At 40.8% G+C, this 20,281-nt stretch overlaps 1 protein-coding gene across 3 annotated transcripts in view; it reads right to left on the reverse strand.

The window, feature by feature from the left end:
- Nucleotides 1-12,714: 12,714 nt before the first annotated feature.
- atp6v1h (ATPase H+ transporting V1 subunit H) overlaps nt 12,715-20,281 on the reverse strand; it is a 98,648-nt gene continuing 91,081 nt past the window's right edge. For 2 of the 3 annotated variants that reach the window (XM_063063600.1, XM_063063610.1), the window contains exon 14: nt 17,205-17,493. In XM_063063600.1, the coding sequence (XP_062919670.1) occupies nt 17,433-17,493 (61 nt within the window). In that variant the 3' untranslated portion in view covers nt 17,205-17,432. Of the gene's footprint in view, nt 14,148-17,204; nt 17,494-20,281 lie in introns of those variants that run through there. The other variant, XR_010019857.1, reaches the window with a different exon arrangement.

The raw sequence follows: 20,281 nt of genomic DNA on the forward strand, positions 1-20,281 counted from the left end.
CTATATAATGTAGATATTAAGGAATAGGATGTGCTGGAGCTTTTGGAAAGCATCAAGTTGGATAAGTCACTGGGACTGGACGGGATGTACCCCAGGCTGTTGCGGGAAGTGAGAGAGGATATTGCTGAGCCTCTAGCAATAATCTTTGTATCATCAGTGAGGACAGGAGGATTGGAGGGCTGCAGATGTTGTTCCCTTATTCAAGAAAGGGAGCAGGGATAGCCCAGGAAATTATAGGCCAGTGAGTCTTACTTCAGTAGTTGTTAAGTTGATGGAGAAGATCCTGAGAGACAGGATTTATGAACATTTGGAGAGACACAATATGATTAGGAATAGTCAACCTGGCTTTTTCAAAGGCAAGTCATGCGTTACGAGTCTGATTGAATTTTTTGAGGATGTGACTGAACACATTGAAGGTGGATTCATAGATTTAGTGTATATGCATTTGATAAGGGGCCCCATGCAAGGCTTATTGAGAAAGTAAGGAGGCATATGATCCAAGGGGACATTGCTTTGTGGATCCAGAACTGGCTTGCCCACAGAAGGCAAACAGTGTTTGTAGATGGGTCATATTCTGCATGGAGGCCGGTGACAAGTGGTGTGCCTCAGGGATCTGTTCTGGGACACCTACACTTTGTGATTTTTAGTTAGTGACCTGGATGAGGAAGTGGAGGGATGGGTTAGTAAAGTTGCTGATGACAGAAAGGTTGGGGGTGTTGTGGATATTGTGGTTGTCAGAGGTTACAATGGGACATTGATAGGATGCAAAACTGGGCTGAGAATTGGCAGATGGAGTTCAACCCAGATAAGTGTGAGGTGATTCAATTTGGTAGGTCAAATATGATGGCAGAATATAGCATTAATGGTAGGACTGTTGGCAGTGTGGAGGATCAGAGGGATCTTGGGGTCTGAGTCCATAGGACACTCAAACCAGCTATGCAGGTTGACTCTGTGGTTAAGAAGGCATATGGTGCATTGGACTTCATCAATCGTGGGATTGAGTTTAGGAGCTGAGAGGTAATGTTGCAACTGTATGGGACCCCGGTCACCCCACTTGGAGTACTGTGCTCATTTCTGGTCACCTCACTACAGGAAGGACGTGGAAACCATAGAAATGGTGCAGAGGAGATTTACAAGGATGTTGCCTGGATTGGAGGGCATGCCTTATGAGAATAGGTTGAGTGAACTTGGCCTTTTCTCCTTGGAGCAACGGAGGATGAGAGGTGACCTGATAGAGGTGTACAAGATAATGAGAGGCATTGATTGTGTGGATAGTCAGAGGCTTTTCCCCAGGGCTGAAATGGCTAGCATGAGGGGGCATAGTTTTAAGGTGCTTGGAAGTAGGTACAGAGGAGATGTCAGGGGTAAGTTTTTTACATTGAGAGTGATGAGTTCACGGAATGGGCTGCCAGTGGCAGTGGTGGAGGCGGAAATGATAGGGTCTTTTAAGAGACTCCTGGATGGCTACATGGAGCTTAGAAAATTATATGGCTATGGGTGAAGCCTAAGCAGTTCTAAGGTAGGGACATGTTCGGCACAGCTTTGTGCTCTGTTTTCTTTGTTTCTGTAGTGGTTCTGTTGATAAGCATATTGGTGAGTGTCCAGTGTGGCAGGAACAGTGTCTGATATGTGCCATTACCAAACATTCAAAGTACTTCATGATGATTGGTGTCAGTCCGACCAGGCAATTATCATTTATTTTCCAGAAGTGTAGAATTCTCGGGAACCAGGATGATGGTGGCTGATTTCAAGCATGTCGGGATAGCAGCTTCTTCTATTTATGGAGAAAACCAGATGATTGCTTTGTTCCTTAATATTAGAAAGCAACTTCTGACAGTGTTTCCAGAATTTTCAGATTTTAGTTCAGTTTTCTGTAAGGGTTTTCAATCTCCTATCCCATTTATTGAGTGCATGGGGATGATTTCTTTAAGCAATAAATGTTATCTAAGAACTGGATTAAATTCTCATCAAGGTAATTTAAGAGAAGAAGAAGGTGATCCTCTTAACTGAAAATGGACCAGAAATATAGAACTCCGCTGTGCCGATTGAATAAAAAAAAAAAAAAAGAAACTAATGATTATCTCTTTTGGAAATGTGTTAAATAAATTATAGCAACACCTTGACCCTACACCTTTTAGAGATAACTGAAAGCTCCGTGTTCAGATTATAAAATCAAAGGAATTGTGAGTCAATCAGCCATGATATTGTGGTGTGGAAGAACCTTTCATTATATTGCATGTTCAGTGAATTTCTTACCAGACTGGCTCACCGTTCTGATCGCCTGCTGGAATAACTCATTTCAAATTACTCTCCGTGCCTGAGATTGGATTTGAGAATGATAGCTACCCTGCTGAAATGCCAAATGTAAAAGTGCCTTGTTCGTCCTAAATGAACATAGGAAAAAAAAGTTTTAAAAAGTACCATAGAAATTTTTATGAATTGGGATGTGACCATTACTTGCCTTATTGAGGTCAATCTAAGTAGTTGAAAGTTAAACCCATGGAAATTTCTGCTACAATGGAATGCTCTTTATGAACTAAGAACAATTTTTATGCATCATAATTTACCAGAGGAAATTGTCTCTGAATGGACCATTTTCACTCATCGAATTTTAACAATGTCATGAGAGAAATATTTTAACCTATCTTTATATCTCCCAATCATTTGGTATTAATAGAGCAGCTGCATAATCCATCAGAGTTGTGAAAGACACATTAATGCAGAAAGTAGTGAGAGAACCTTCTGCCTGAAACATTAACTGGCAAATTTCCTTTAAGAGGATTGAACTAATCCACATACCACTAAAGAGTGCACACTACTGAAACTTCTTAAGAACAAAATAATTATAAAACAGTTGTATGTAATCTTCCTGACAGTGAGGAACAGTAGAATGACACTTCAAGTCAGCTTCTAAAAAAAGAACACCTTGCAATGCAATTGAGTCTCATTTTTGAGTTTTCCTAACCATTAATGCAGAAAATACAAAATTGGAACTGTTGATGTTACATATCATTCTAAGTGATCCCACTCCTGACATCTGTTTGGAGGGTTGTTGTAGGTTGCAAAGGGACATTGACATGATGCAGAGCTGGGCTGAAAAGTGGCAGGTGGAGTTCAACCCAGAAAAAAGTGAAGTGATTCATTTTAGAAGATCAAATTTTAAGGCAGAATATAGCGTTAACAGCAGTTTTCTCAGCAGTGTGGAGGAACAGAGGGTTCTTGGGATCCATGCCAATATATTCCTCAAAGTTGCCACACAAGTTGATAGGGTTGTTAAGAAAGCATATGGTGTGTTGGCCTGTATAGTTGGGGAAGTGAATTCAAGTGCCATGAGGTAATGTTGCTACTCTATGAAACTCTGGTGGGATCACGTATTGAGTAGTGTGTTTAGTTCTTGTTGCTTCATTTATAGAAAGGATGTGGAAGCTTTAGAGAGAGCACAGAGGAGATTTACCAGGAAGCTGCCTGGACTGGAGGGCATGTCTTATAAAGACAGGGCTTTTCTCTTTGGAGTGAAGGAGGAAAAGAGATGATGTCATAGAAATTTACAAGATGACAAGAGGCAGAGGTTGAATGGATAACCAGAGACTTTTTCCCAGGGTAGAAATCCCTAATATAAAGGAGCAAATTTTAAGGTGACCGGAGGAAAGTATCGTGGGGGGGGGGGGGGTTGTCAGAGGTTTGTTAAGAGTAGTGGATACATGGCACATCTTGACAGAGTGGTGGTAGAAGTAGATGCATTAGCGGCATTTAAGAAATTCTAGATGGGCATATGGATGATGAAAAAATGATTATAGAAACATAGAAAATAGGTGCAGGAGTAGGCCATTCGGCCCTTTGAGCCTGCACCGCCATTTATTATCATGGCTGATCATCCAACTCAGAACCCAGCCTTCCCTCCATACCCCCTGACCCCTGTAGCCACAAGGGCCATATCTAACTTCCTTTTAAACATAGCTAATGAACTGGCCTCAACAGTTTGCTGTGGCAGAGAATTCCACAGATTCACCACTCTCTGTGTGAAGAAGTTTTTCCTAATCTCGGTCCTAAAAGGCTTCCCCTCTATCCTCAAACTGTGACCCCTCGTTCTGGACCTCCCCAACATCGGGAACAATCTTCCCGCATCTAGCCTGTCCAATCCCTTTAGGATCTTATACGTTTCAATCAGATCCCCCCTCAATCTTCTAAATTCCAACGAGTACAAGCCCAGTTCATCCAGTCTTTCTTCATATGAAAGACCTGCCATCCCAGGAATCAATCTGGTGAACCTTCTTTGTACTCCCTCTATGGCAAAGATGTCTTTCCTCAGATTAGGGGACCAAAACTGCACACAATACTCCAGGTGTGGTCTCACCAAGGCCTTGTACAACTGCAGTAGTACCTCCCTGCTCCTGTACTCGAATCCTCTCGCTATAAATGCCAGCATACCGTTCGCCTTTTTCACTGCCTGCTGTACCTGCATGCCCACTTTCAATGACTGGTGTATAATGACACCCAGGTCTCGTTGCACCTCCCCTTTTCCTAATCGGCCACCATTCAGATAATAATCTGTTTTCCTATTTTTGCCACCAAAGTGGATAACCTCACATTTATCCACATTAAATTGCATCTGCCATGAGTTTGCCCACTCACCCAACCTATCCAAGTCACCCTGCATCCTCTTAGCATCCTCCTCACTGCTAACACTGCCACCCAGCTTCGTGTCATCCGCAAACTTGGAGATGCTGCATTTAATTCCCTCATCCAAGTCATTAATATATATTGTAAACAACTGGGGTCCCAGCACTGAGCCTTGCGGTACCCCACTAGTCACCGCCTGCCATTCTGAAAAGGTCCCGTTTATTCCCACTCTTTGCTTCCTGTCTGCTAACCAATTCTCCACCCACACCAATACCTTACCCCCAATACCGTGTGCTTTAAGTTTGCACACTAATCTCCTGTGTGGGACCTTGTCAAAAGCCTTTTGAAAATCCAAATATACCACATCCACTGGTTCTCCCCTATCCACTCTACTAGTTACATCCTCAAAAAATTCTGAGATTCGTCAGACATGATTTTCCTTTCACAAATCCATGCTGACTTTGTCCAATCATTTCACCGCTTTCCAAATGTGCTGTTATCACATCCTTGATAACTGACTCCAGCAGTTTCCCCACCACCGACGTTAGGCTAACCGGCCTATAATTCCCCGGTTTCTCTCTCCCTCCTTTTTTAAAAAGTGGGGTTACATTAGCCACCCTCCAATCCTCAGGAACTAGTCCAGAATCTAACGAGTTTTGAAAAATTATCACTAATGCATCCACTATTTCTTGGGCTACTTCCTTAAGCACTCTGGGATGCAGACCATCTGGCCCTGGGGATTTATCTGCCTTCAATCCCTTCAATTTACCTAACACCACTTCCCTACTAACATGTATTTCGCTCAGTTCCTCCATCTCACTGGACCCTCTGTCCCTTACTATTTCTGGAAGATTATTTATGTCCTCCTTAGTGAAGACAGAACCAAAGTAATTATTCAATTGGTCTGCCATGTCCTTGCTCCCCATAATCAATTCATCTGTTTCTGTTTGCAGGGGACCTACATTTGTCTTTATCAGTCTTTTCCTTTTTACATATCTATAAAAGCTTTTACAGTCCGTTTTTATGTTCTCTGCCAGTTTTCTCTCATAATCTTTTTTCCCCTTCCTAATTAAGCCCTTTGTCCTCCTCTGCTGAACTCTGAATTTCTCCCAGTCCTCAGGTGAGCCACTTTCTCTGGCTAATTTGTATGCTACTTCTTTGGAATTGATACTATCCCTAATTTCTCTTGTCAGCCACGGGTGCACTACCTTCCTTGATTTATTCTTTTGCCAAACTGGGATGAACAATTGTTGTAGTTCATCCATGCAACCTTTAAATGCCTGCCATTGCATATCCACCGTCAATCCTTTAAGTGTCATTTGCCAGTCTATCTTAGCTAATTCACGACTCATACCTTCAAAGTTACCCCTCTTTAAGTTCAGAACCTTTGTTTCTGAATTAACTACGTCACTCTCCATGTTAATGAAGAATTCCACCATATTATGGTCACTCTTACCCAAGGGGCCTCTCACGACAAGATCGCTAATTAACCCTTCCTCATTGCTCAAAACCCAGTCCAGAATAGCCTGCTCTCTAGTCGGTTCCTCGACATGTTGGTTCAAAAAACCATCCCGCATACATTCCAAGAAATCCTCTTCCTCAGCACCTTTACCAATTTGGTTCACCCAGTCTACATGTAGATTGAAGTCACCCATTATAACTGCTGTTCCTTTATTGCACACATTTCTAATTTCCTGTTTAATACCATCTCCGACCTCACTACTACTGTTAGGTGGCCTGTACACAACTCCCACCAGCGTCTTCTGCCCCTTAGTGTTACGCAGCTCTACCCATATCGATTCCACATCTTCCCGGCTTATGTCCTTCCTTTCTATTGCGTTAATCTCTTTTTTAACCAGCAACGCCACCCCACCTCCCCTTCCTTCATGTCTATCCCTCCTGAATATTGAATATCCCTGAACGTTGAGCTCCCATCCCTGGTCACCCTGGAGCCATGTCTCTGTGATCCCACCTATATCATAATCATTAATAACAATCTGCACTTTCAATTCATCCACCTTATTACGAATGCTCCTTGCATTGACACATAAAGCCTTCAGGCGCTCTTTTACAACTCTCTTAGCCCTTTTTAATGCTTGCCCTGGATTTGTCGGCCTGCCACTTTTACTTTTCCCCTTTGTACTTTTTGCTTCTACGCTCACTTTACACCCCTCTGTCTCTCTGCACTGGTTCCCATCCCTCTGTTGTGAACTAACCTCCTCACACCTAGCCTCTTTAATTTGATTCCCACCCCCCAACCATTCTAGTTTAAAGTTATGTTGGAGGGCAAGGGCTAGATCATCTTCAAGTAGTTTAAGAGGTAGGCACAGCATCTTGGGCCAAAGGGCCTGTACTGTGCTGTTATGTTCTAAATCTCATTGGACTGCAAACAAAGTTGGGTGTCTGTGCATGGACTCCAATGGGGGGGGGGGGGGTTGTGCAAGAATGAAGCAAGATGAGGTTGCTTTTTAAAATTTGAATCTGCTTGTACTCTACTACCCACAGCAGTATCCTCAATCAACACAACTTCAGCAGCAACAACAGGCAGCATTCCTTTGTCCTGGGAAAGAAAACACTTCAGGTTGATGAAATCCGGCATTCGTTTGTTCATTCACAACATGAATTTGCTCACAGAAGTTTCCTGTTACCCAGCAGGGACAGTGATATATTCATGAATGGCATCTTCCTATGCCATGAGATCAAAGAAAACCAGGGTGATATATTGTTGTTCATTTAGAAATGCTCCAGTGTGGTGGTGACCAGAGCTCCAATTTCATCAGGGTGAGAATGCACAGAAGCAGAAAGAATTGCCCAATTTCATCAGAAGCTTCACAACAGCTTTTACCTGCTTCTCTCGAAAGAGCATGGTCTTCTAGAAATTTTGGAGACAGATTCCTCATATCTCTTTGATCTGAGTCATCTCTTTGTGTATTTGCATTAATATTGTGGATGAAACCATTGTCTTCATATGACTATACAGTATGAATCCATGGCCCTTCCCTCTAACACAATTTTCTGTACCAAGTAACAGACTGCTTTCCACTAGAGCCTGGTGCATTTCCTTACGATTAATGTCTCTCTACTCTTATGGTTCATTCCTTGTGATGCCCGATGTTCATTGCAATAATACATTTTGGTCATTATCCTCCTTCTCTCGCTCCACTCTCGCCTCCTGCTCCAGAAGATGGTGCACCAAAGAGGTAATAACAGCTGATGATTACTTCCTGATGCATGTAGGCTGTCCCAAAACTCCTTTATGGTGTTTAGCTCTCCACTTAGTAATGATGATGTCTGCTTTAGATTAATGGAACATTATTACTGAACACGCCTGCTAGATTTCTTCTAGGCTCTGCTCATGGAGTGTTTTGGGCTGCTGTTGCCCCTTTACTCAGAAGCAGAAGGATGGTTTCTTTTGACTTAGTGAGGTATTGAGTTTATTAATTTTCCCCTTCTTTGTAGGGGTCTTCCCTTCTATTCCTTCTGTCTTACTCAAAATGAAGGAAAAGCATTGAAAGCTTGTCCTTTGCGAAAGGTTGTAGAGCATAAAATTGATAAATGCAATATACGAGAGAGACAGTGGGTGGGAGCATGGATGTGGTTGTTGTAGAGCAAAAGAAGCACTCACACAAGTCTAACCTTGAGCCAAACCAGTGTATTTATTCAACAGTTCTTTAACCTACCAGAGAAAGGTTCAACACAATGATCGTCTGGGTGCAGTCCATACACTTTGCCTTGCTACAAAGCATGGTGTTTTGGAGATGATGCACACTTCTACAAAAGGATCAGTTAAAGTCTTTTAATCCTAAACAAGAAACTGCATGATCAGCTGCTTCTGGCCTTATTTTTCCCGTATGATGCACATGTACCTTAGAGCTCTGATCAATATCCAATAAATCTCATTTAGTAAAATACATCTCTTTTAATAAATTAATAAATGTCGACCACATCTCTTCAGAGGTCATTTGAGGTACTTAACAAGTCTGTTATTCCTAGACACAATTCCACAATCAGAATCAGGTGTAATGTTATTTGCATATGCCATTAAATATGTTGTTTTGCAACAGCAATACATTAAAACAACTAAATTACAATAAGAAAATCATAAATACAAATATATTTATACACACACACACATGCAAAAGGAGAGCAAAAAAAAGCAATTGAGAGTGTACATGGATTCATTGTCCTTTCAGAACTCTGACGGCAATGGGGAGGAAACTGTTCCTAAGATGTTGAGTGTGGGTCTTCAGGCTTGTAAACCTCCTCCTCGATGGTAGCAATGAGAGGAAAAACAGATCCTGGGTGATGGAGGTCCTTAATGATGGACACTGCCTTTTTGAGGCATAGCCTTTGAAGATGTCCTAAATGCTGGGGATGTAGTGCCCATGATGGAGCTGGCTGAGTTTACAACTTTCTGAAGCTTTTTTCCCAATCCTGTGCAGTGACTTCTCCATACCAGACATTAATGTAGCCAGTTAGAATGATCTCCATGGTACATCTGTAGAAATTTGTGAATCTTTGGTGACACACCAAGTCCGCTCAAATTCTTAATGAAATATAGCTGCTGTTGCACCTTCTTTGTATTTGCATCGATATGTTGGGCCCAGGATAGATATTTAGAGATGTTGACTTCTAGGAAATTGAAGCTACTCATCCTTTCAAACCTTTTAAGACTGCTGTGTGTTTCCTTGAATTCCCCTTCCTGAAGTCCACTATTAATTCCTTGGTCTTACTGACAGAGTGTGATGTTGTTGCTGCTACACCACTGAATCAGTTGAACTATCTCACTCCTGAATGCCTCCTCTTCACCATCTGGAATTCTGCCAACAATAGTTGTACCATCAGAAAATTTATAGATGATATTTAAGCTGTGCCTAGCCACATAGTTGTGGGTATAGAGGGAGTAAAGCAGTGTGGTTAAGTATGCATCCTTGAGCTGTGCCAGTGTTGATTGTCAGCAAGGTAATGTTACTCCTGATCTGCATTGACTGTGGTCTCCCGATGAGGAAGTCAGGTATCCAGTTGCAGAGGGAGGTACAGAGGCTAAATTTTTGTTGATTAGTACTGAGGGTGTGATGGAGTTGAACACTGAGCTGTGATCAACATCATTCAACCAGTCTATCAGGTGACCATATATGTTCGATAGACCTTTAGAAGTGCAGCAAATTCCAGTTAATTGGGCCATCAGTTAATCAGGGAGGCTGTCTATTTGGGACAAAGAACCAGAAGAAATCAAGAAAATAGCAAAAATCTCCTGCATTTATTTGGGACACTATATTGTTTAATTGGGACAGAAGACTGTTGCTGAACAGTTTCTAACTAACTTTCGTGCACCATACTTAGAGCAAAGTTTTTAAATGGCATCATTTGCATGTGTTTGTATTCAAAAAGTTGAGTGTTGTCACTGCTAGTTGGCGAATAATAAGCAGCAAGACAATTCAGAACTGTTTTCTGCACTGCAGTTTCAAGCTTTCAGATTTGAAATGCCAGAAATGGCCAGGAGTGAGAATAAAATAATTTCATTACTTCAACAAGTTAGGAATTACAAAGAATTTGAAGATATTGACAGTCATCTTGAATGTTACAATGAAAAAGAAGAATTGGAGGATGCAATTGTCAAAAATGTTGTTTGAAGACAGTCCATTGTCTGCACCAGGTGTCTGTGCTGATTTTAATTTACAGTCAATCAGAAGAATATGGCTGCATACACAGGATTAATTTGTGAGTGGACAGCGATTAGGAACTAAAAATTTTTTAGTACTGTAGAAGTTTTGGTAGCGTTCTAATTTGTTCTGTATCTCATTAAAATACATAACTTGTTACTCAGTTAAATGATAGCTTGTCTTTTTAAAAAAAAAAACTTTTTTACTATTGCCATGAAACTAATTGGGTCATCTGCTTAATTGGAGCAAAATGTATTGGTCCTGATGTGTCCTAATTAACCAGAATCCACTGTATTTCTGAAGACAATTTTTTGCAGCGATTGTCTTGGGAACAAGTATGTGACTTTAATCTCCATACAGGGACCAATGTATCTCCAATCCAATTTTTTTTTCTATTTTTTTTTGTGCCTTCTGCCCTAGAAACAGAACACCACTTCAAAAGATGCTTTTCTGAAAATATTTTTTGTTAAGTACTTTATTTTCTGGAGTTCCACCAGCCTTTTTGTGTGTTGCTGTATATGGTAACTCTTCACTATACCATCACACGTTGCTCTATATATCCTTGTGCTAATCCAGGTCCCACATCATGAAGACCCTGGAGAGACTTGTTCTGGAGCTGCTCCGGCCTATGGTTAGGCCACACTTAGATCCCCTCCAGTTCGCCTACCAGGCCCGACTAGGAGTTGAGGATGCCATCGTCTACCTGCTGAACCATGTCTACGCCCACCTGGACAAACCAGCGAGCACTGTTTGGGTCATGTTTTTTGACTTCTCCAGTGCGTTCAACACCATCCACCCTGCTCTGCTGGGGGAGAAGCTGACAGCAATGCAGGTGGATGCTTTCCTGGTGTCATGGATTCTTGATTACCTGACTGGCAGACCACAGTACGTGTGCTTGCAGTACTGTGTCCGACAGAGTGATCAGCAGCACTGGGGCTCCACAGGGGACTGTTTTGTCTCCCTTTCTCTTCACCATTTACACCTCGGACTTCAACTACTGCACAGTCTTGTCATCTTCATAAGTTTTCTGATGACTCTGCCATAGTTGGATGCATCAGCAAGGAGATGAGGCTGAGTACAGGGCTACGGTAGGAAACTTTGTCACATGGTGTGAGCAGAATTATCTGCAGCTTAATGTGAAAAAGACTAAGGAGCTGGTGGTAGACCTGAGGAGAGCTAAGGTACCGGTGACCCGTTTCCATCCAGGGGGTCAGGGTGGACATAATGGAGGATTACAAATATCTGGGGATGCGAATTGACAATAAACTGGACTGGTCAAAGAACACTGAGGCTGTCTACAAGATGGGTCAGAGTCGTCTCTATTTCCTGAGAAGACTGAGGTCCTTTAACAGCTGCCGGATGATGCTGAGGATGTTCTACGAGTCTGTGGTGGCCAGTGCCATCATGTTTGCTGTTGTGTGCTGGGGCAGCAGGGTGAGGGTAGCAGACACCAACAGAATCAACAAACTCATTCGTAAGGCCAGTGATGTTGTGGGGATGGAACTGGACTCTCTGACGGTGGTGTCTAAAAAGAGGATGCTGTCCAAGTTGCACGCCATCTTGGACAATGTCTCCCATCCACTACATAATGTACTGGTTGGGCACAGGAGTACATTCAGCCAGAGACTCATTCCACCGAGATGCAGCACAGTGTCGTAGGAAGTCATTCCTGCCTGTGGCCATCAAACTTTACAACTCCTCCCTTGGAGGTTCAGACACCCTGAGCCAATAGGCTGGTCCAGGACTTATTTCCTGGCATAAATTACATATTACTATTTAATTATTTATGGTGCAACTGTAACAAAAACCAATACCACCACCCCCCACCCCCAATCAATAAAGTATGACTATGACTATTTGCCAAGGAGCATAGTAAAAAAAATATAATGCTATGACCACGGGTGAAGAGGACATTATCAAGAGAACATTACAGTGGTATGTTTGTGTCTCATACATACGTACTGCTGCTGAGTCTCCTGGCAACATTACATATGGCAGGTCTGATTTTGTTGGGCAGTGATACTTTTTAAACTATTAGTCTTTCTATTATACAAACTCCACTACCATCCACGGTTCATGGATATAGAGGCTGTATGTCTAGAAATTACAATATTGGAAGATTTCAGAAAATCCTTAAGATCCTTCTTGCTCTTAATGGGGGTCATAGTTCTGAACTTCCAGTCTCAGACTTTAAAGGGGGAAGACCATATATTATTGCTGGACAAAATGTTCATTGGGAACCATTAAGTATCCACTTTTACCAATTCTTTGTGTAAATTGGCCAAACGCTCATTTGGTTATCTTTTCGAACAGGTCTTGTATTTACTTTAATCACTTTTTGCATTTGTGTTGAATGTAGCGATGTTTTAGTTCACAGAGAATAGGTGAAACCCAATTTATTGATAGGCTTGCCAACATGCTGACTTTAATTTCTGTATGCTACCCTGATCTTTCTAAAGGTACTGCACTTCAAAGGCATTTAATAGATATTCTTGCAACCTAATTAAGTGCTTGTTGAACACCAAAGTTTATTTTCTGTTCCTGATTATTTTTTCATGCTAGCATGGCATTTGAAAGAATTGAGACACTGTAGATCTTCCTTCTTGTTTATTCTTTCAACAGTATTTCCTCATAGCTAAGATGTCTCATAATAGCTTTGATTTGAATACAGTAAATTTTAAGCACACAAGACAGTTTCACAGTAGATTGCTTGATCAATGTTTTACAGTGAACAATGGGCAAAATTTGTATTGTTGCTATTTTGGAGTATGGATGTCCTGGGTTTAATGAACATAATAATCACTAAAGTCGAGAATAAACTGTTAAGATTTCTGAGAAATTGGTGCTCCCAGAACCTTTGAAGAAAGAAAAATCTTTTGATAATTGACATCTCACTTTTGTTATTTGATTCACTGATCATTTTCAACTTTAATTTTAGATGTATAGTATCAGCACTACTATACATCTACATTTAAAAACTAAAGTAAAACCTTTCCACTATAATTTATAAATGGGAAGGAGGAATTTTGATGTGACTTGTCTACATATACTTTATATTGTTGCAAAACCTATCTTCCAGTTAGACAGGAAACACATTCTAACTGGTTGCATCAGTGTCTGGTACAGAGGAGCCACTGAATAGTAGCAGAAACAGTTTGCAAACTCAGCCAGCTCCTTCATGAGCACTAGCCTCCTGAGCATTGAGGACATCTTCATAAGATGATGCCTCAAAAAGGTGGCACCTGTCATTCAGGACCCTCCATTATCCAGGCCATGTTCCCTTCTCATTGCTCCCATCAAGGTAGTGATACAGGAGCCTCGCTGTGAACTGATGAACACTTAGTTCTTTAGATAATTTTTCTCGATAAATAAAGTATAATGTTTTTTGTGTTATTTATTTAATTGGGTTCTCTTTATCTAGTTTTAGGACTTAGGTGAAGATCTGATCATATTTTAGGTCATATTTATAGGAAGGGAAAATTCTACAGGGTTCACAAACTTTCTAGCACCACTATTTTTCTTTTTTTTGTTCGTGCACCACTAATTTAATTTTCTGTTTATATTTCTTATTGTAATTTATAGTTTGAGTATATTGCAATATATTGCTACTGCAAAACGTCAAATTTCATGACATATACTAGTGAAATTAAACCTGATTCTGTTTCTGATTAAAGTCGCCACTAATTAGCCAGTCACGAGGAATTCTGCAGATGCTGGAAATTCGAGCAACACACATCAAAGTTGCTGGTGAACGCAGCAGGCCAGGTAGCATCTCTAGGAAGAGGTGCAGTCGACGTTTCGGGCCCAGACCCTTCGGCAGGACTAACTGATGTGATGCCAAACCAAGTTATCAGACGATTGATGCTAATGAGAGAGATAAGGGAGACAATGGAGAAATACTTAAAATATTAATGAGAGAGGAGAGAGAGAGATAACAGAAAAGAGACACAATTCAGAATATTGACAGACTGGTTGCTTTGAACCTGAACTGTTTGAAGTTTGATGGACAGGAAATACCCCAGCAGGGGGATAAAAAGAACAGGTTCGCTAAGGTACGGGACACCATGAGATCACGAGACCCTGGAAAAGCGGTGTGCCCCCACAAGTTGGTGGGAGTTTGGAGGTCTGGTTCGCGGAAACCGACCATAGACTCACAGGGTGTAAAGGTATGATCAGTGGGAACCTGGTGTGTGTGTCCGCCCTTGCCTGGGTGCCGGGTTCACTACGGAAGAACGGTCGTATCCGGAACGGAGGGGTCACAGTCGGTGACCACAGCGGGATAGAAGACATAAAAGGGTCAGCCTGAAAACCAACTGTGAAGAACATCAAAGGTCTGCCTGAATCAAATTTGCATCCCCCCTCCCCAACGGCACAACAGCGAGTACTGCAAACTGTACTAAGCTGAACTGAACTCTGCGTCACTTAGGACTGATCATTTTACCCCCAGACTGCGATAGAGCTTGGTTTGATTCCTATTACCCTAGTTCTGCGTACATGTGTGTATTAACATTGCTAACCTGCTGCATTTATATCCTTACGATTAGAGTACTGTGTTACTTATTTCTTTAATAACACTTTATTAGTTCCTAGTAATCCAGACTCCAACGAGTGGTCCATTTCTGCTGGTTTGGCAACCCAGTTACGGGGTACGTAACACTGAAAGAAGAGCTAGTAAGAGGTTTGAAAGTGGGAGGGGGAGATCCAAAATGATAGGACAAGACAGGAAGGGGAGGGATGGGGCCAACAGCTGGACAGGTGATCGGCAAAAGGGATATGAGAGGATCATGGGACAGGAGGCCCAGGGAGAAGGAAAAGGGGGAGGGGGGAAAAACCCAGAGGATGGGCAAGGGGTATAGTGAGAGGGACAGGGAGAGAAAAAGAATGTTCTCTAATTATCCAGTGTTAATTAAACATCTTGAAACACAACAGTATTTCTGGTGAAGACACTCATACAGTGCTGCTGCTTGACAGGAATTTTGGAAGTTAAACCTAATTTCTAGGAAAGGACAGAGGAACGAGGAATGCCATGTTTAGTTTCACTTGTTTGGTGATGTACATACAATTAGCATCCCTATTTCAAGTTAAATTAATTTAGCCCATCAATCTTAGAGCAACTCAATGAGCCAAAGGGCCTAATTCTGCTCCTATCTCTTATGGTCCAAATAGATTAATGGATGTACTAAATCATTGCTACCAAAATTTCCATTTGGCTCTTTTTGTGTAGGATGAAGAAAATAATTTCTTCACATGATAATTATAAATTAAAATAAGGTGCACTAAGCCAGTAAAGATACCAGAGTTGGATCAGTATTGGGAAAACCCATTACCTACACTTTTATCATTTCTTAATGCATGCATTACTAAATGACAATAAAAGGGGACTGCGTGTCTTCATAATCATATCATATACAAGCACTGTTTTCTCTCAAGCTGCACGGCCACACAGCTGGATTTGGATGCAGCTGGATAGTGTTTGAAACTTGAATGATTCTTTGAACTGCATTTCATTTTACCCTTCAATTAATAAGATCAATATATGTGATTTTTCAATTTTCACCCTTCAATTAATAAGATCAATATATGTGATTTTTCAATTTTCATTCTAAATATTCATAGCATCCATATTACAAAAACATTTAAATTGCCACACAAGACACAAAAATGCTGGAGGAACTCAGCACAGCAGGCAGCATCTATGGAAAACAGTAAACAGTTGACCTTCAACAGGACTTCTCATCTTTTTTCCAGTCCTACTGAAGGGTCTCGGCCCAATACGTTGACTGTACTCTTTTCCACAGATGCTGCCTGGGCTGCTGAGTTCCTCCAGCATTTTGTGAGAAAAGAACGGGGAAGGGAAAAGAGAAAGGGAGGTGGGCAGGGAGCCATTACTGGAAGTTAGAGAAATCAGTGTTACTCATTCTCTTTACAAAGCCCAATGCAATATATCTTGCAGCATTTTGACCATGGTAACTCAGAGTGCCACAGATCTCTATAGAATGCACTTGAAGATAACTCCTTTGATTTCAATTCTGGAAAACTATCCTTGCTCTAGTTTGGCAAGTAACATAATTAAAACTTTCAACTGTACAACTAATAAACCGATTTCTAATAAAGCCAAAATGGGTTCTGAATAAACACACTGGTAGCTGAGGTGGGTAAAGCCCATCTGTTATCTGGACTTTAATAAAGCATAGTGTATTTGTTTCTATGATCCTCAGCAGCCAAACAAGGAAAAATTAATCTAAATGGCCCAGATACGTAATACAACAAAATGTCACTCATTTTTAGACTTCTCCATTCCAGTTTAAAAAGAAAAACTTGCAAAAAAAATGACAATATGCAGGTTCTACAAGTGTTCACCAAATTATTTCAAGCAAAACATATGCAATATTCTTGCAGCATATTTTTTCTATCTTTAAATAATCAATGTAAAATTATATACTAAACAACTTCCTGCACTTCTGTTCAAGATTTGTCCTTCAGACTGTTTGTAAAAAAAACATTTCCAATAACAGGTATCTTATACATGTCAAACAATGGCACTAATGCAAGTAATATTTATCATTTCCATAGATGCTGCCTAACCAGTTGAGTTCCTCCATTATTTTGTGTGTGTTGCTTTGGATTTCCAGCATCTGCAGAATTTTTCATGTTTATAATATCTAACTAGCTCATTACGTTTCTAGGATTTCAAAGATTCAGTCATAGAAATGCAAGTTTAAATGTTGTCTATCTAATGACTTCAAGTCCACAGAGAAGGAATTTTCATTAATAATTCACTGTATTGAAATCTGTGATAATCATCAAGATAGAGACAGCACCAAACATTGATATACAAGTGATAATCTGATGCTATGAAGTGCAGTTACTTTTTACTGAAAGCATTTAGATATCATAGCAGTGAACTAACCAAACAGGTCCTTAGGTTACTCAATATATTTCTGCTAAATACAGCAAGACACTTTATTTCACCAGAATCTATTAACTATTTTTGCCAAGTACATTGAACTTTACAGAAATGCATCATGCCGACAAATAAAACAGTGACATTATATTATATCCTTAATTCAATATATCCAGAAAGAATTCCATATACCATAAACAAAGGAAGAACACTTTTAATGCAGATTGCAGAAGTTTTGGTAAAATTCAGCTTCTTGTGGTGACAGTTGGAGCTTGCTCTGACTGTAGTTGTTTTCCAAGATATTCCCTAAAAAATAATGGGACAGGTTTATTATGTTTTTAATAGAACATACATTATTCATTAAAATACAAGGCCTTTATTACACAGACAAATGCATTGCTTATTTCCTTCAAAGTGAAAGCAATGAAAGATAAAAAATAGGAGTTTAAGAGAAAACATCTGCATTAAATCATGCTTTGTTTACCAATTCAGGAATACATTTGTGGTATTACTAAATAATGGACAGAATTGATTGTGGACTTCAGAAAGAGCAAGATGAGAGTACACACACCAGTTCTCATTGAGGGATCAGAAGTGAAAAGGGCGAGCAATTTCAAGTTCCTTAATGTGAACATCCCTGAGGGTTCCATTTGCGACCGAGCTTTAACTTCCTGACTGATGTCTTGAGATGTTGTTTCAATACATCCACATAATTTTCCTTCCTCATGATGCCATCTATTTTGTGAAGTGCACCAGTCCCTCCTGCAGCAAAGCACCCCCACAATGTGATGCTGCCACCCCATGCTTCACGGTTGGGATGGTGTTCTTTGGCTTTCAAGCCTCACCCTTTTTCCTCCAAACATGATGATGGTCATTATGGCCAGACAGTTCAATTTTTGTTTCATCAGACCAGGGGGCATTTCTCCAAAAAGTAAGATCATTGTCCCCATGTGCACTTGCAAACTGTAGTCTGGCTTTTTTTAATGGTGGTTTTGGAGCAGTGGCTTCTTCCTTGCTGAGCAGCCTTTCAGGTTATGTCGATATACCATCCCAACCGTGAAGCATAGGGGTGGCAGCATCATATTGTGGGGGTGCTTTGCTGCATTTGTAAATGGGTCTTCCAAATGGACAATGATTGCAAGCATACCTCCAAAGTTGTGGCCAAATTGCTTAAGGACAACAAAGTCAAGGTATTGGAGTGGCCATCACAAAGCCCTGACCTCAATCCAATAGAAAATTTGTGGGCAGAACTGAAAAAGCGTGTGCGAGCAAGGAGGCTTACAAACCTAACTCAGTTACACCAGTTCTGTCTGGAGGAATGGAACAAAATTCCAGCAACTTACTGTAAGAAGCTTGTGGAAGGCTACCCAAAACATTTGACCCAAGTTAAACAGTTTAAAGGCAATGCTACCAAATACTAACCAAGTGTATGTAAACTTCTGACCCTCTGGGACAGTGATGAAAGAAATAAAAGCTGAAATAAATCATTCTCTCTACTATTATTCTGACAATTCACTTTATTAAAATAAAGTAGTGATCCTAACTGACCTAAGACAGGGAAAGTTTTCTAGGATTAAATGTAAGGAATTGTGAACTGAGTTTAAATGTATTTGGCTACAGTGTATGTAAACTTCTGACTTTAACTGTATATGGCATGTTTACCTTCACTGAACACAGCATTGAGTATGAAAGTCAGAAAGTCATATTATAACTATACAAAACGTGCATTAGCCAACATTACAGGATGCATATAAAGGCTTTGGTGAGGTTGGACAAAAATGGATTGTTTTACTGGAGATCAATGGCTGACAGGAGACCTGATAAGAGGTTTATAAAATTATGAGAGGCATCAATAGGTTAAGTAGCCAAAGTCTTTTTAGCAGGGTAGAAATGTCAAATACGAAAGGATGTACTGTAGCTTAAAGGTGAGAGGGAGATGTGAGGTTACTTTTTTCAAATGTCAAATACCTGATGCGATGGTATAAGCAGACATTAAATAAATGATGTTAAAAGTTCAGGCAAAGCCGCAAATAGAAAGGTTGTGAGTGGTGGTAAAAATCTTCTGAGGTGTATATATTTCAATGCTAGGAGTATTGCGGGGAAGGCAGACGAGTTGAGGGCGTGGATTGACACGTGGAATTATGAGGTTGTAGCAATTAGTGAAACTTGGCTACAGGAGGGGACTGGCAGCTTAATATTCCAGGGTTCCGATGTTTCAGATGTGATAGAGGCAGAGGAATGAAAGGTGGGCGGGGGGGGGGGGTAGCATTGCTTGTCAGGGAAAATGTTACAGCAGTGCTCAGGCAGGACAGATTAGAGGGCTTGTCTACTGAGTCCTTATGGGTGGAGCTGAGAAACAGGAAAGGTATGGCCACATTAGTGGGGTTGTATTATAGACCACCCAATAGTCAGTGAGAATTGGAGGAGCAAATCTGCAGAGAGATAGCAGGCAACTGCAGGAAACATAAAGTTGTGGTGGTAGGGGATTTTAATTTTCCACATATTGATTGGGACACCCATATTGTTAGGGGTCCAGATGGGTTAGAGTTTGTAAAATGTGTTCAGGAAATTTTCTAAATCAATATATAGAGGTACCAACTAGAGGAGATGCAATATTAGATCTCCTAATAGGAAACGAGTTAGGACAAGTGACGGAAGTGTGTGTAGGGGAGCACTTTGGTTCCAGTGATCATAACACCATTAGTTTCAACTTGATCATGGATAAAGGTAGATCTGGTCCTAGGGTTGAGGTTCTGAACTGGAAGAAGGCCAAATTTGAAGAAATGAGAAAGGATCTAAAGAGAGTGGATTAGGACAGGTTGTTCTCTGGCAAGGATGTGATCGGTAAGTGGGAAGCCTTCAAAAGGAGAAATTTTGAGAGTACAGAGCTTGCACATTCCTGTCAGGATTAAAGGCAAAGTGAATAGGAATAAGGAACTTTGGTTCTCAAGGGATATTGCAACTCTGATAAAGAAGAGAGTTGTATGAAATGTATAGGAAACAGGGAGTAAATAGGGTGCTTGAGGAATATAAAAAGTGCAAGAAAATACTTGAGGAAATCAGGAGAGCTAAAAGAAGACATGAGGTTGCCTTG

Source organism: Mobula hypostoma, chromosome 1, assembly GCF_963921235.1.
Source record: "Mobula hypostoma chromosome 1, sMobHyp1.1, whole genome shotgun sequence".
In the NCBI taxonomy this organism is placed as follows: domain Eukaryota; kingdom Metazoa; phylum Chordata; class Chondrichthyes; order Myliobatiformes; family Myliobatidae; genus Mobula; species Mobula hypostoma.